The sequence below is a fragment of the Hemicordylus capensis genome, chromosome 12 (genome assembly GCF_027244095.1).
Source record: "Hemicordylus capensis ecotype Gifberg chromosome 12, rHemCap1.1.pri, whole genome shotgun sequence".
Taxonomy (NCBI): domain Eukaryota; kingdom Metazoa; phylum Chordata; class Lepidosauria; order Squamata; family Cordylidae; genus Hemicordylus; species Hemicordylus capensis.
Window position 1 is genome coordinate 19477329 of NC_069668.1, and position 14170 is coordinate 19491498.

The window sequence follows — 14170 nt, forward strand, 5'->3', positions numbered from 1 at the left end:
TAGAACGATTGTTGCCAATGGGGACGGCGGAGAGCTGTGGGCTGGCAAGGCCTGTCTCTGTGTCCCTTTGTGGCTTTTTATCGCGGTGCTTCAGAGCAGTGGCTGACAGTGATGTCTCTGTGCATTGCCATGAACTTTGGGATTGTTGGTGAACCATCTTTATTGTTGGGTGGTGGTGGGGGGGCGTGTTGTGTCTTCTGGGCTCACCTTGAGAATACAACTCCAAAGTACGTTTGCTCGATAAATAATAATAAATGTCTGATATGGTGTGGGCCGTAGAGCACACTTTGGGGTGAGAACATCGCCAAGCCTTAAATGGGTAGCTGCTTAGCAGTGCAGATCTTGGCTCCTAGCGCTGGTCATCTCATCTGGACGCTGCTTTTATAAGGCAGCAGCAGCAGGCGACCCTTCGCTTCGGTGGGCGGGGTGCCGTGCTAGATGGTGAACGCTGGTTTTTTTTGAAATGGGTGTGGGAGAGGGTGCACTCTTTAAAAAGCCTGGCCCAGTGGACACTGGTCCGAGTCTCATCCCCAGCCACAATGGCCCAGGTTGGAGAACCACTGGCCCTCAGTCATTTGCAAGAGAAACTCTCCCCGCAGTCCCCCTGGATGCTCTTTCTTCCGTTTTAACTGGCCTTGAGCAAGGTGCCCAAAGGGAGGAGAAGCTGGTCTTAGCGTAGCGAGCAGGAAGGGCCCCCTTTGCTAGGCAGGGTCTGCCCTGGTTTGCATTGGAATGGGAGACTACATGTGAGCACTGGAAGAGATTCCCCTGAGGGGATAATGGGGCCGCTCTGGGAAGAGCATCCAAGTTCCCTCCCTGGCAGCATCTCCAAGCGAGGGCTGAGAGAGACTTCTGCTTCCTGCAACCTGGGAGAAGCCGCTGCCAGTCTGGGTAGACAAGACTGAGCTAGATAGACCAGTGGTCTGACTCTGTAGATGGCAGCTTTCTCTGTCCTTAGGATACTGGATAAAGAAGGCTGAGCGTCTCCTTGTTGTTCCCTCCCTCGCTGTCTAATTCTCAGGTCTGGGATTATGAGACGGGCGACTTTGAACGCACCTTGAAGGGCCACACAGACTCTGTGCAGGACATTTCCTTCGACCACACCGGCAAGTTCCTGGCCTCCTGCTCCGCAGATATGACCCTTAAGCTATGGGATTTCCAGGGCTTCGAGTGTATCCGGACCATGCATGGTAAGGCCTCCAAGAAACCCAGGCGGCAGCCCCAAAGCTGAGGGGCGGAAGCAGTCCTCTCTCCCCAGCACAGCAGTCTTGCCGCTTGCACAGGGGCCAAGGTGGCGAAGGGCAAGCCGCTCCCTATGGGAACCCATCCAAGTGGTTGCTTCTCCCCCCTTTTGTCCCTGGCTCTAGATCCAGATGGTTTTGAATCCCCTTGCGTTGCATTTGGAGATACTGAACCAGCATTGGCCATGATCAGCTTGTATCTGGAATGAGCCTCTTTTAGATCATGCCCCCTCCCCGTCCCCAGCATAGTCTAAGGCAGGCCTGTCCAACTTAGGCCCCCCTCCAGCTTTTTTTTGGACTACAACTCCCATAATCCCCAGCCACAGTGGCCAGTAGCCACTGTGGGATCCTGGGAGTTGTAGGCCCACATCTGCAGGAGGACCAAAGCGGAGCAGCCCTGGTCTAAGGGCACAGGATCCAGCCCCCTTGCTGAAGCCAAGAGGTGTGGCCAGTGCCTGGATGGGGAAACCCACGAATTCCACCTTGGGGCATGGGGCTGTAGTGGCACTCAGAAGGTCTCGGGTTTCCCTTTTGGGGTGAGGCATCTTTGTGTCACACTGAGCTTTGGCTGGGGGAGGCTCCTGCCGGAAACCTCGGAGAAGCTGCTGCCAGTCGGTGTCGACAATCCTGAGCTAGATGGACCTGGGCTCTGACCCGGTCAAAGGGGTGTTAGAGGCGACACGGATGGGGGCGCCATGTTGTAAGTCGTGGTGGGGGTAAACTGCCACCCCCTCCCCACTTGGTCTGCAGTCCAGGAGCAGGCTGACCTAGGCTGCTTGCTGTCGGGGAGAACCAGAACCACTCGCGAAACACACCCAAGAGAAGAACCTAGTCTCAGTGGTAAGAGAATATATACCTCAGTGAGCATCCAGTGTGCAAAGATCCCAGTGGGTCCATTGTGGACTGTAGGCGGACTCCTCGCTTGCGTTTATATTCTCTTCCCATTGCATTGATGATACAATGCACTTGGACATCCTTTCGGTCCTCCTCTCTGTTGTCTTTTGCGGCGGCCTTTGGTGCCCTCCCCTTTCCATTTCCCAGAAGCAGATCCAGGCATCGCCCTTCTCGCAGCTTGGGCACAATGGCGAGCCTCGCTCCGCACCAGCCCATCGGCATCCTCCCCCCCCCCAATAAGTGGGTCCCATAAGGCTTGGGTCCTTGCCGTCTCCTTGGCTGGCTGGGCAGTGAGACTGTGCTGGCAAGCTTGCGCTGCTGTGCGGTGCCGTTGTAGAGCAGAGCCCCCCCCAGGAAGCATCACATTCTGGTTCATTTTGTTGCCAGCCATATTTCCCGAGGAGGGCATCATTCCTAGCTCTGTTGTCCCTGGGAGTCGAGGGCTCGCCTGCCTTCTCTCGGAGAGCTGTCACTGTCAGGCATTGCTGGCTCTTCCAAGAAAGTGGTGCCTCATCTGGAAAGAGGCCCGGATTGAAATGGGTGTGTGTGTGTGTGTGTGTGTGTGTGTGTGTGTGTGTGTGTGTGTGTGTGTCGGGGGAGAGGAGTCTTGTTCAACACACACACACACACACACACACACACACACACACACCTCTCTCTGTGTCTAGAGGCAGCTGCCCGCCTTCTTTCTCCGGCAAGGAAACGGGCTGGGAGGGCCCAAGGACTGTCACCCTGGAAGAGTCTCTTGCCTTCGCTGGGAGGAGCACCGTGGCTCTGGCCCCAGAGGGCCACGAATGCAACGGATATCGATAGACCTCTTTTCAGCCAAAATGCCCACAGAGGTTTATCAATGAAATAAATAAATGGAGCGGCTCCCTGTCCCCAAAGGACCCACAGTCTTAAAAAAAAAAGAAACAGAAGAGAGAGACGAGCAACAGCCATGGGAGCGTTGCTGTGCTGGGGACGGAGAGGGCCAGTTGCTCCCCCCCCCGCTCAATAGAGGAGAAGCACCGTGTTGAAAAGGTGCCTCACCTCAGTCAGCAGGGGGTTGAGGTGCCTGCCTCCACGAACGTGCCTGGCAGGGCTTTTAGATGGGGAGGGGGCATTCTTTGCACTTTGGGGTCCCAAAGGATTCACAGAGCAGCTCCCCAAAGAGGAAAGTCCTCCTGGTGAGGCTACACACCCTGCAGGGCTTGGGCCCAGGTCTCTCTGGCTCACACTGGGCTTTGGAAGTGGGAGCTCTGCCCCCCCCCCCCCAGCACAGTGGAGGGGTGGCGGCGGCGGCTCTTGTGCGGCGTCTTCAAACAGGCGGAAGTGCTCTAGGTCACATGCACATCTTGATGAAGCAGGGGCTGCCCGATGAGGCCCAGCGGCCTCTGGTCCCTGGCAGCTCTGTGGGTGCCTCTCCCCTCTGAGCTGTGGGGCCTGCTGGCTGGCCGCTCGCCAGGTGTGCTGCCTGCAGGCGGTCCATTCAGGAGAGCGCTACGCAGCTCTCCCTGACGAATGGCTGGCCGGCCAGCCGGAGCGGCCCGGAACCCAAGGCAGCTGTGCCCCAGGCCAGGCCCATGTGGTGAGGCATCCCCGCCACACCCCTTTCCCTCATCTTCTGCACTGGGACGGGTTGGCTGTCTCTGGAACCCGACTGTGCTTTGGAGCAGGCCGATGCCCCACAGCTGGCTTGCGTGGCAGGAGGGCACTGCCCCCTCCATCCTCTGGCGAGCGGAAGCAGTGGCTGGCCAGGCCAAGTCCGTGGGTGTGTCGGCTGGCCCTTGCGTGCCCGTGCCGATGAAGCCACTTGCCCACCCCACTCAGTTGGCTGGGCATTGAGGAGGACCACCAGCCATCTCCCCGCTTCCTTTTGGGGGGCCTCGAGCTCATGTGGCAGCCTTCTTCTGGGCACATGTTAGCATTTGTGGTGTCCCTCCAGTAGGCCAGGACCAGTGACCCTCCCTCCAGCTGTGATCTGCCAGCCCCCAACATTTGGGGGTGGAGAGAGGCAGCAGCGGAGCTTCATCGGGTTGGGCTTCTCTCAAAAGTGCCGCGGCGTGGAGCAAGATGTTGGATGGACCTTGGGAGCACCTGCCCCCTCCTGGTTGCCACAGCGTCCCCCAGGGGGCAGCCTGGCACATGCACCTGCCCCATCCTGGCCTCGAAGGGCTGAGAAATGCCGCCGCTGGGTTGCCCCATGGCCCGGCCCAGCCTGTCGGTGCGGAACAGAACTCTTGTGTGGGGACAGAGATTTGCAAAGCTGCTGCTGCTGTGAAGTGCTTTGGTTTCTCACTGGCAAATGGGCAGCGAACCCTCCCATTCTTGGTCGCTCAGTAAGGGGCTGAGTTCTTTCTCGGAGCCACCCAGCCATTGTTCCTAGCCAGACAGCCTTGATAGGCCTGCTGGGATTCAACTGGGCCTCTGGTTTGAGGATTTCCATATAGGTCTGCATAAACTCCCATACAGACTTCCCCCACCCAGTCACAGCACGTCTTAATGCAAGCTTTCCTTTCTCTTCTCTCCTCGTTTCTAGGTCACGATCATAATGTTTCCTCAGTAGCCATCATGCCCAACGGGGATCATATAGTCTCCGCCTCGAGGGATAAAACCATCAAAATGTGGGAAGTTCAAACAGGGTAAGAGCCTCCAGACCCAGGCACAAGCGGTCCTTTTGGTTTGCTAGAAAGAATCTCCCTGGATATACCAAGGAGAGATCCGTCCTCCTTGGAGGAAGAGTGGAATATAGCAGTGTAAAAATAAATAAGCCATCAATGAAATGACATGGCGCCAGGGCTCTGGGTAGGATGCCTCATTCCCCATCCTACAGACCACAGTCTCTCCATGGGAAGACAGAGTCCCTGTCCAGCCTGGGAACTCAAGCGCTTGAGAAGGCTTTGTGGGGACGTTCCCTGGCCTCTTCCAGCCTTGCCTTCTGATCTGTTTTGTCTTGCCTCTTATTGGTGAAACGTCTACTCATTTTGGGAGATTGGCCCAAATTCCTTCGAATCCTGAGGGCTTTTTCCTTCTGCTCAGTCTCTTAGTTTTGTTTTTTTTAACTAGTAGATGAGGCCTGTTGTTGACTGGGCCGAGTGATTTTGTGTAGATCACACTGCCAGGGAAGTTCAAGAACTTAAATATCTGTCATAGAATTTTTTTTAATTGATATGCTTGCAGAAGGGAAGTAAAAGAACTCTTTGGAAATGGCAGGATTTCAACCTCAGACGCTGTTCATTTTATTGAGGAATTACCATGCACCGTAAATTTAAGTCATAGTAAATTTGAATCTGAGGATACTCTTCTGCTTCTCTTTGACATGATGTCATTTTTGAATGATTGATTACTGAGTGTTAATCTGTTAAACAATAACAGTGAAAATATGAGTGTTCAGAATTTCTTCTAAAAAAAACCCCAACCCTACACATTTCACCCAGTGTCCTCCAATGTGTAAAGTAGTGCATTCAGCTGATTTAAGTTAATTTAAAATTGTTTATGCAAAATTAGATGTCTATAGGTCATCTGGAAGTATATGACTTTATTTTGCACAAACAAACCCACAAACAGACTCTTCAAAATATTTTTTTTAAATTTTGTTTATTTAACTTGTATACCGCCCAAACTTTCGTCTCTGGACGGTTCACAATAACATAAAAACAATTAAAACAAATATAAAAGGTTAAAACAATTTAACAATTTAAAAACAGTATAAAATTAAAACAGTATAGAATTAAAACTACAAATTTAAAAAGCTGAAAAGGCTTGGGTGAAGAGATGAGTCCTCAGATGTTTTTTAAAAATAGTCAGAGATGGGGAGGATCACATTTCAGCAGGGAGCGCATCCCACAATCTCGGGGCAGCGACCGAGAAGGCCCATCTCCGTGTGGCCACCAGATGAGCTGGCGGCAACTGGAGATGGACCTCCTCAAGTGACCTCAGTGGGCAGTGGGGCACATAATGAAGAAGGCGTTCTCTTAAAATTTAGAACTGCTGCTCTCGTGTCTGCCTGCCTCTCAATTTGTTCAGGTTCCTTATGGTCTTCTCCACCCTGTTTAGACCTCTGGTTGACCTCTCAATGCCGAGAGACGTTTTGAAACGGAGGCCCAGCCTCCTCGTTGTCCCTGGACCCTCGGTTTCACTCTGCTCTGTGGCTGTAGCAGGCTACCATCAACAGCTGTTTCTCTCCCCAACCCTGCTTCTTCTTCTTCTTCTTCTTCTTCACAGTTACTGTGTGAAGACTTTCACGGGGCATCGAGAGTGGGTGCGTATGGTACGACCCAACCAGGACGGGACGCTGATGGCCAGCTGTTCCAACGACCAGACCGTGCGCGTTTGGGTGGTCGCGACCAAGGAGTGCAAAGCCGAACTCCGAGAACACGAGCACGTGGTGGAGTGCATCTCTTGGGCTCCCGAGAGCTCCTACTCCACCATTTCGGAAGCGACAGGGTCGGAGGTAAACAGCATCCCGTGTGCCCTGCACCAGAAGGGTCTGGGGGGGAGATGGAAGCCGTGCGTTGGCCCAGTAGAGAGGTGCAGTGCTGTATTGAAAGCAAGCCGAAATAAATGGCTAGCATGCCTTGCAACTCCATTCCCATCCTATTTTACTGTTGTCTTTTAAAGACAGTTTGGCAAACAGAACAGCAAATTCTAGGACAGGTTTGCCCTGGGCTGTCGTCATGGCAAGACACTTTCAGATCCCAGATTGTCATCTGCAGGAAGCAGACAGTCCAGCACCTCACTGCTAGGTGTGACGATGGTTAAACCAACACATCCACCCACCCCATCCACTCCTTGGGTCTCCAGACGTGTTTTGTTTCAAAGCTTGTTTTCAGTGTCTAACGGTGGCTCCTCCTCCTCGGACCACCTTGGTCCCTGGGAACTCCAGCCTATGGTCTCTGGCCATGTCGGGGTGTGCATGGAACCGGTTTGTCCAGTTTGGCTTGAATCTCGACTGGATTTGAGCCGAACTGGGCTGCTTGAGCTCGATCACGCTGGGGCCCTGCCTGTTCTGGCCGCCTCGCACATTCCTATGGCAGAAACCCGCGCAGGGGAGTGGATGTGATGTGGCTACGCAGAGGGTGCCCCTAGAAAACGCCACTCCCTCTGCTCTCCCCTCCCTCTGGCACAGGCTTGTTGGGGAAGAGAGATGAGCAGGGTGCTCTGCCTCCCGTGAGTGAGTGATGCTCTGGAGCAGCAGCAACTTTGGCCCTTGCTGCCACATGCTTGAGCCCGGCCCTTTCCCCGTGGCCAGCAATCAGACTCCCAAAGGTACAGTTGAGGTCCTTTCTGTCAGCGGACGGCCATGCTGCAGCCTTCTCCTCTCCCCTGCCCTCTGCTGGTCTGACTCGGAAATTATTTCTCACGGGTGACTTGGGTGGTTCCTGTATTCCTGCTGACGGGGCCAAGAAGCCTGTTCCCGTGGTGGCTCCCTTCTGTTGCGCCGGGGGGGGGCCTGTCCCAGTCCCGCCCAGCAGAGCATCTCTTCCGAGGGCTGTCGCTGGGGCCTCCCGTGTGCCTCTCCTTTTTACGTGGGAAGCCCCTTTGGGGACAGAGGGCCGTCCGTTAATGCCTTTTGCTAGGTAGAGCGCTCTGGAACTCTGGTTGAAAAGTGGCGTGTACATCATTTAAAAGAAGGCATGTGACTGTCTTTAAGCTGCATTTCCACCTTGGGAAGCCTTCAGGGTGAGAGCAGGTTTCAAGTGTCCCCTCCTCCCCCCCTCTCCGAGCACTGTCTTCCCTCGAACAACTTTCTTCTTAGGTCTTTGCATCCTTCGCTCAGCTGGGGGTGGGTCAGCGTTTCTCACGTGCAAAACGGCTGCCCGTGACTGTTGTTTTCTCTGCAGACTAAGAAGAGTGGCAAACCTGGGCCTTTCCTGCTCTCTGGATCGAGAGACAAGACCATTAAGATGTGGGACATTAGCACTGGCATGTGCCTTATGACACTGGTAAGTGGTCTCCTCCCCCCCCCCCCACCAGGCCTGCTGCCAATAGGAACAGCTTCTTGATGGGTGGAGCAGGGGGAGATCGGAAGCTCCCTTCTGCCGAGTCAGACCCTTGGTCCATCTAGCTCAGGACTGTCTGCTCAAACTGGCAGCGGCTTTTCCAAGGTTGCAGGCGGGAGTCTCTCTCAGTCGTATCTTGGAGATGCTGCCAGGGAGGGAACTTGGGACCTTCTGCATGCAAGCGGGCAGGTGCTCTTCCCAGAGCAGCCCCATCATTCCCTCAGGGGAATATCTTGCAGAGCTCACACATGTCTCCTATCCAAGTGTGAACCAGGGTGGACCCTGCTTAGCAAAGGGTTTGCCACAATGCATGCTTGCCACCTCAAGACCAGCTCTCATCCCTCCGTTGAGTTGCCCCTCTTCCCAATACTGGCCACGCCTCTCTGCGCCTGGCATGGATGCAGGGGGTTTGTGTGATTCGGGGGAATACATAAGAACATAGTTAGCTGCCTTCTGCTGAATCAGGCCATCCAGCTCAGGATTGTCCGCACAGACTGGCAGCGGCTTCTCCAAGGGTGCAGGCAGGAGTCTCTCTCAGCCCTGTCTTGGAGATGCTGCCAGGGAGGGAACTTGGGACCTTCTGCCTGCAAAGCCGATGCTCCAGGGAATGTACTAAAATGAATGAGGGGAAATGCCCACTGAAAAGCCCTGCTTCCTTCCAAAGGGCCCTGGGAATGCAACTTTGGGTCTCCCCCAGCTGTTTTTTGGATTCCCACTCGCATCATCCCCAGCCAGTGGCCCCTAGCCAGGGATTCTGGGAGTTGTAGGCCAACTTCTGCCGCAGGGCCAAAGCGGCGCAGGCCTGGTCTCGGGCCAATGTTCTTCTTCCTGTCCTCCTCATCCTCTTCCAGCCAGTCTCGTTTTGGACAGGGAAACTCCCCATGGCCGCCTCCTCGTGTTTGGGTTTTGGGCTGGCGTTGTGAGCCCTTGGGTGTCCACGCCCAGGCTGAGCCGTGACCCTTCTCCTCCTCTCTCTCCCAGGTGGGCCATGATAACTGGGTACGTGGCGTCCTCTTCCATTCTGGGGGGAAGTTTATTTTGAGCTGCGCCGACGACAAGACCTTGCGTGTCTGGGACTACAAGAACAAGCGATGCATGAAGACTCTCAATGCGCACGAACACTTTGTTACCTCGTTGGGTACGTATCTCTGCGCCTCGTGGCAGGGCGTGGCCCAGGGTGGGGGGCCCCCTGCCCCTTCTTCCCGAGAAGTCCGTTGCCCACCCGTGTGGGACTCCTGGTTCAGATATGCCAGGAAGCGTTCTTTTTCTTTGTCTTCCTCTTCCACACCACACTTCATAGCGTTCCTTAGTGCCGGGTTCTCCAGCCTGGGACCCTGGATGCTGTTGGGACTTCAGCTCCCATAATAGCTGTCCTGGCTGGGGATTATGGGAGTTGAAGTCCAGCAACATCTGAGAATCCTCTGCCCTAGTGGCAAGGAAGGGTTGCTCATCCAGAGGAACGGGAAGCCATATTTACCTGAATTTTAAGTCGACCCCTTAAAAAGGGAATACAGGTTATACCTGCATTTACACGGAGGGAACAGGGCTCTAAATTTAAGACGACCTCCTGATTTCTAATGTCAAACAAATTTTTGGGGGGGGTGGGGGTGGGGACCTAGTCTTGGATTCAGGTAAATACAGTATGTTTAAAATTTAAAAATGGGTCAAGTTGGAGGTACAGGTGAGTCCCAGGCGGGAGACTGTGGAATGCATCGGCAGACCTTTCCCTCCTAGAGAGGAAGATCCTTCTGTAAGAAGGAAGGCAAGTGTGGAAGAGCCATGTTGTGGTTGGTCATTGCTGCCTTTCATCGCTTAACCGAGGGAGGGAGGGAGGGAGAACCCGTCTGCCTTGTCGGCCGATATTCTGACTTGCTGGTGTGTTCTCTCTTGCAGACTTCCACAAGACAGCTCCTTATGTGGTCACTGGCAGCGTAGATCAAACAGTAAAAGTGTGGGAGTGCCGTTGATTTGACTTCCCGCCTGGCCCTCCCCACTCCTCCTTCTGGATGCACTCGGATACCATGGTTACCCATTGAGCTCTGTTTAAAATAAATATTGTCCTTTCATGTAAATTATTCTGGATGTAGATTGAGCTTATTAAATGTTACACACAAAGTATTCATGCATGGTGAATCCAAATTGTATACTGTAAATTTACATACGTTGTCTAGAAGTACCATAGGTTTTAAAAACATGGGCTGCCATTGGTCACATCAGACCTGAAGAAGGCGGAAGCCGGTTGGTTGAATTTAGGGGCACTTACAACAGGTGACAGCAACACCTTTCTGTGCTGGATAAACTTAAGACAACCCATTCTCTCCTCTGGGGTGGTGCCTATAACTAGTGACTCACAAGGGATTTGGGGTGGGTGGGGCGGGCGCTCTTGCAGAAACACCTATCTCTGTAACATCACTTAAGTGTGCTTAAGAAATCTCTAAGGATACTAGATAAACAAGGCTGCAATTTAGTCTTAGGTAATTAATGGAAACTAATTAAAACTTCTGAGTCTTTTCTTCTTCTCCTCCTCGTCATGAAATATTTGCCAAATCAATAGGATCTGTTTTTATTTTTGGCTTCCTATCACGTTTGAAAAAGAAGAGAAGAGTTAGCATTCTCATGCTAACCTGTGGCAATATAGGAAGAGAAACCATGGCATGACGTGAAGTGAATTTTTTACCATTTGAATTGGGTCGTTGGAGTTCCATTGCGTTCGAACACTTGGGCGCTTTAATGCTTTCCACGCAAAATGTGTTTCCGGGAGGCTTTTGGGTGTTTTGCAAAGACTTGGCTGAATCTGGGCCCTTCGAGTTAAATCTCTCAGTTGACTCCTGCACCAGCTCTCTCTGCTGTTGGTTGTGCTTTTATTAGGCTTGTGCGATGTCAGTTGCATCCAAGGCTGCCCCTGATACCTCCACCATTAGTCCTTGACCAGGCGTAGTGGTGTCAGGTCATGTTGGGGGATGATCTCCCTTTTTTCCAGTTAGGGGGGAACTCTTCAGAAGGTTTAGATCAGGTGGTGCTCGGATCCTAGGGTGCTTACAAGGAGAGCAAAGCGTGCGATATTCAAGACACTACAGAAAAACAGGAGGAGGAGAAGTGCTTTTGTTGGTTGCAGGCTTCTTGAAGACTCTGCAGTTTTATTTGTTGAAGCCATCTGGCCAGCATGGAAGTTGTCTAGTTGAAAAATGGCGATGTGTCCATTTCAGTGTGAAAACAAACCCCCCTCTTGCCATTTTAAAGAGCCCTAGGAGGAAGGCACCTGTCGATCTGAAGGAACGGGGGAAATGCACGCGTCGGTTAAGACCTAGTCCGAGTCTAGTGCGTATCGGTCGATTCTAGTTCTGGTCTCTTCCTCCAGCACCCCCACTCTTTCAAAAGAATAATGGCCTTAAAAACAATGTAGTGAACTGCCAGTCGGAGGCGTTTTAAGACACAAAAGCGTTTTGTTCTGTTGGCTCTGTGGCTTTTAAAAAGTTGCTCCCCTTTTTAAAAGCAAACAGGCGCACACTATAGGAAGCACTTGAGTTGTGGAGAATTTAAACGTCTTGTCAAAAGGCAAAGGACTTTAATCTTTCCCTCCCCTTCCCCTTGCGTGCGCACATGCACACAGGGGTTTCCGCCTCGGGTTTCTCCTGAAGGGAGCTTGTGTTCTGGGTTGGACAGTTTAGGATACAATTTTCGGAAGACCCAGCCGCCACCTCAGCTCATCCTATCGAACCAGGAGGGCACCATAGCCGCTTCCGGCTCCTGGCGGCGGCAGCTTGAGTTGATCCCTTCTCTCCTGCGCTGCCTGCAGGCGGGCTGTTCGTCAGGTAGAGCTGTACAGTTAACAGCGCAGCTCTACCTGATGGATGGCCAGCCTGCCGGCAGTGTGGCTCAGGCGGGGAAACCGAGGCAGCCACCCCTCCTTGAGTGCGCCCCACTCGTAAGGTTGAGTCGCTACGGTCCAGCAGCTTGTGGTCAGTCACTGTTTCCCACGGCTGGATCGTATACCTGTCGACGTCTGGCTCTAGGTTTTAAGCGCTTTCTGGCAGGAATTTCATGGCTGTGTTTGCCTTCCTTTTGAGGACTCCCGAATCCTTCGTGGTGTGGTCTCCACAGTGCTGCTTAGAAACTGTAAAGTTGTTCTTGGCAAGGTGTAGCCGTTTGGGGTTTTTTTCCAGTCATCTCTAGCTGCGTAGTCAGTCAAAGAAAGGGACCGGTGACTGTGGGTGCGCGCCTTGGGTGGGGTTCCTTCCCACCCCAAGCAGTGGCTGCCGAAGCGAATTCCTTCCTTTGCAGCCTCTTGCTAGCTTTGAGAGTGCAAACGTTCCCTGCTTTCAAATCGGTAAACGTGCGAGGTACAGAGTTATTTAGCAGTGGTAATTCTCAGGGATGGTCCTGGCCTGGATCCGTGGTTCTACAGCCCTGGTTTTGAAATGAAACACACAGCCGGGAGGGGAGGGTCGCGTTGCGTCCTGCAAGGGTTCTGCCTCCCAAGTCCGTGGCTCTGGTGTGGCTTTCTCTGGCTGGTGAGGCCTGTGCCTTTTTACTGTGAGGAGTCCCCAATGCAGAAGGGTACCAGTGCAGATTAGAAGAGGAGTTTGAATCGGAAAGGGTGTCTTCACTCACGGCTGTCCTTGTTGCCTGTGAAAATGGGCGCGTGCCATTTCTCAAAGCAGGGCGGGTGGAGGAAAGGAGGTACCCTTGCCACATTCCCAAGTAAGCTCCCCCCCCCCGCCGTGCCCCTTCTCGCTCAAGTTGCCGCCGGTGCATGCGCATTCCAGGACGCTGTGAACGGAGGTGTGCCCAGGAAAAAAAAGTTCTAGATGCATCTCACGCTTCCTCCTCCTTCCCCCCCCCCTTCTTCAATGGTGCAAAATATTCCATGGTTTGGACACAATCTGAAAGCCGAGGTCTCAGAGCATTTTGCACTTTAGTTTTTGTTCAGACAAACCGGGGGGGGGGGGGCGGGGGGAGAGCCGTCCTGCTTTTTGTGTGTGTGATGTGACCAATGATCTGCCCAAGGCACTAATTATTAAAGACAAGCAAAATACTAGTTGCTAGCAAGTTGTCAAGAGCTGTGGAGCACTGTAGTATTTTGAAAGCTTTGGCTGTTGCCTCACCAAGCCCCCTCCCCTCCACTCCCACCCCGCCTTCCTCTTGGCTGCTTCTCCTCCTCTTACCTCTTTCTTACGTGAATTGAACTACCTGTTTAAGAACGAGTTAATCGCTTTCTCTTTTTTCCCTCCTCACCTTGCTTCCCCCACCCCCAGCCCCACCGATGCTATTTAAAAGGAAGATCTTGGTTGTTGGGTGTCATGGACAGTCATGGTTTGATAATCCCAGGATGGGTCTTGCGTGCAGCATTACAGAACGTTGAATGAAGGAAAAGGAAAACGCTCTGAATGATTCCATATTCTTAGTCCAGCGCTAGAGATTTTTTTAAAGGGAAAAAAAGACAAATCCCCAGGATACTAGCGAATACAGAACCTCAGTTAGTGACAGAATGGTGTGTATAAAAATAGGGGAAACTGGCTTGGGAGGTTGGGGGAAGAAAGGGGGCAAAGGGGGTCAAAAAGGTGGCGCTAGCTTTGGCAAGTCGTGACTGGACACTAACCGGCTTTTTAAAGCGTGGGGATGGGGGATCTTTTCTGCTTTGTCCCTGTAACTGACTGCTTGCTTGTCCTAAGCATACCCTTCAAAGCTTTCCAAAGTTTGTTCTGAAGAGAGTTAGCAAAATCTTCCATGTTTTTAGAAGTTTTTGATCCCAACACTGACATGAAGGCAAGCATCTTTCTTTTTTTATGAAGAACAGTGTGGCGATTGCCTTTGGAGAGAGTTTCCCCACCCTACCCCCAGACTGTAGGAGTTAACTGAAGATATTGACACACAATTAAAATTTAAAAAAAAAATCAGTAAAGGAATGTATATAATACTTGCTCTGTGTTTTACAGTGAGGTTTGTTGCTCTCAGACTGTGTAAAACAAAAATTTATTCATGTTTTCTGCATATTAAAACAAAAATCTTATTGTACCAATTGGTAAACTATTAAATGCATATAAAACTAAA

At 52.4% G+C, this 14170-nt stretch overlaps 1 protein-coding gene across 3 annotated transcripts in view; it reads left to right on the forward strand.

Moving 5' to 3' along the window:
• The window catches only part of PAFAH1B1 (platelet activating factor acetylhydrolase 1b regulatory subunit 1), a 50261-nt gene extending 36091 nt beyond the window's left edge, over positions 1–14170 (forward strand). For all 3 annotated transcript variants that reach the window (XM_053274918.1, XM_053274920.1, XM_053274919.1), the window contains 6 exons: positions 1022–1190; positions 4657–4759; positions 6342–6570; positions 7961–8062; positions 9101–9257; positions 10013–14170. In XM_053274918.1, coding sequence (XP_053130893.1) covers positions 1022–1190; positions 4657–4759; positions 6342–6570; positions 7961–8062; positions 9101–9257; positions 10013–10086 — 834 coding nt within the window. In that variant the 3' untranslated portion in view covers positions 10087–14170. The remainder of the gene's footprint in view (positions 1–1021; positions 1191–4656; positions 4760–6341; positions 6571–7960; positions 8063–9100; positions 9258–10012) is intronic.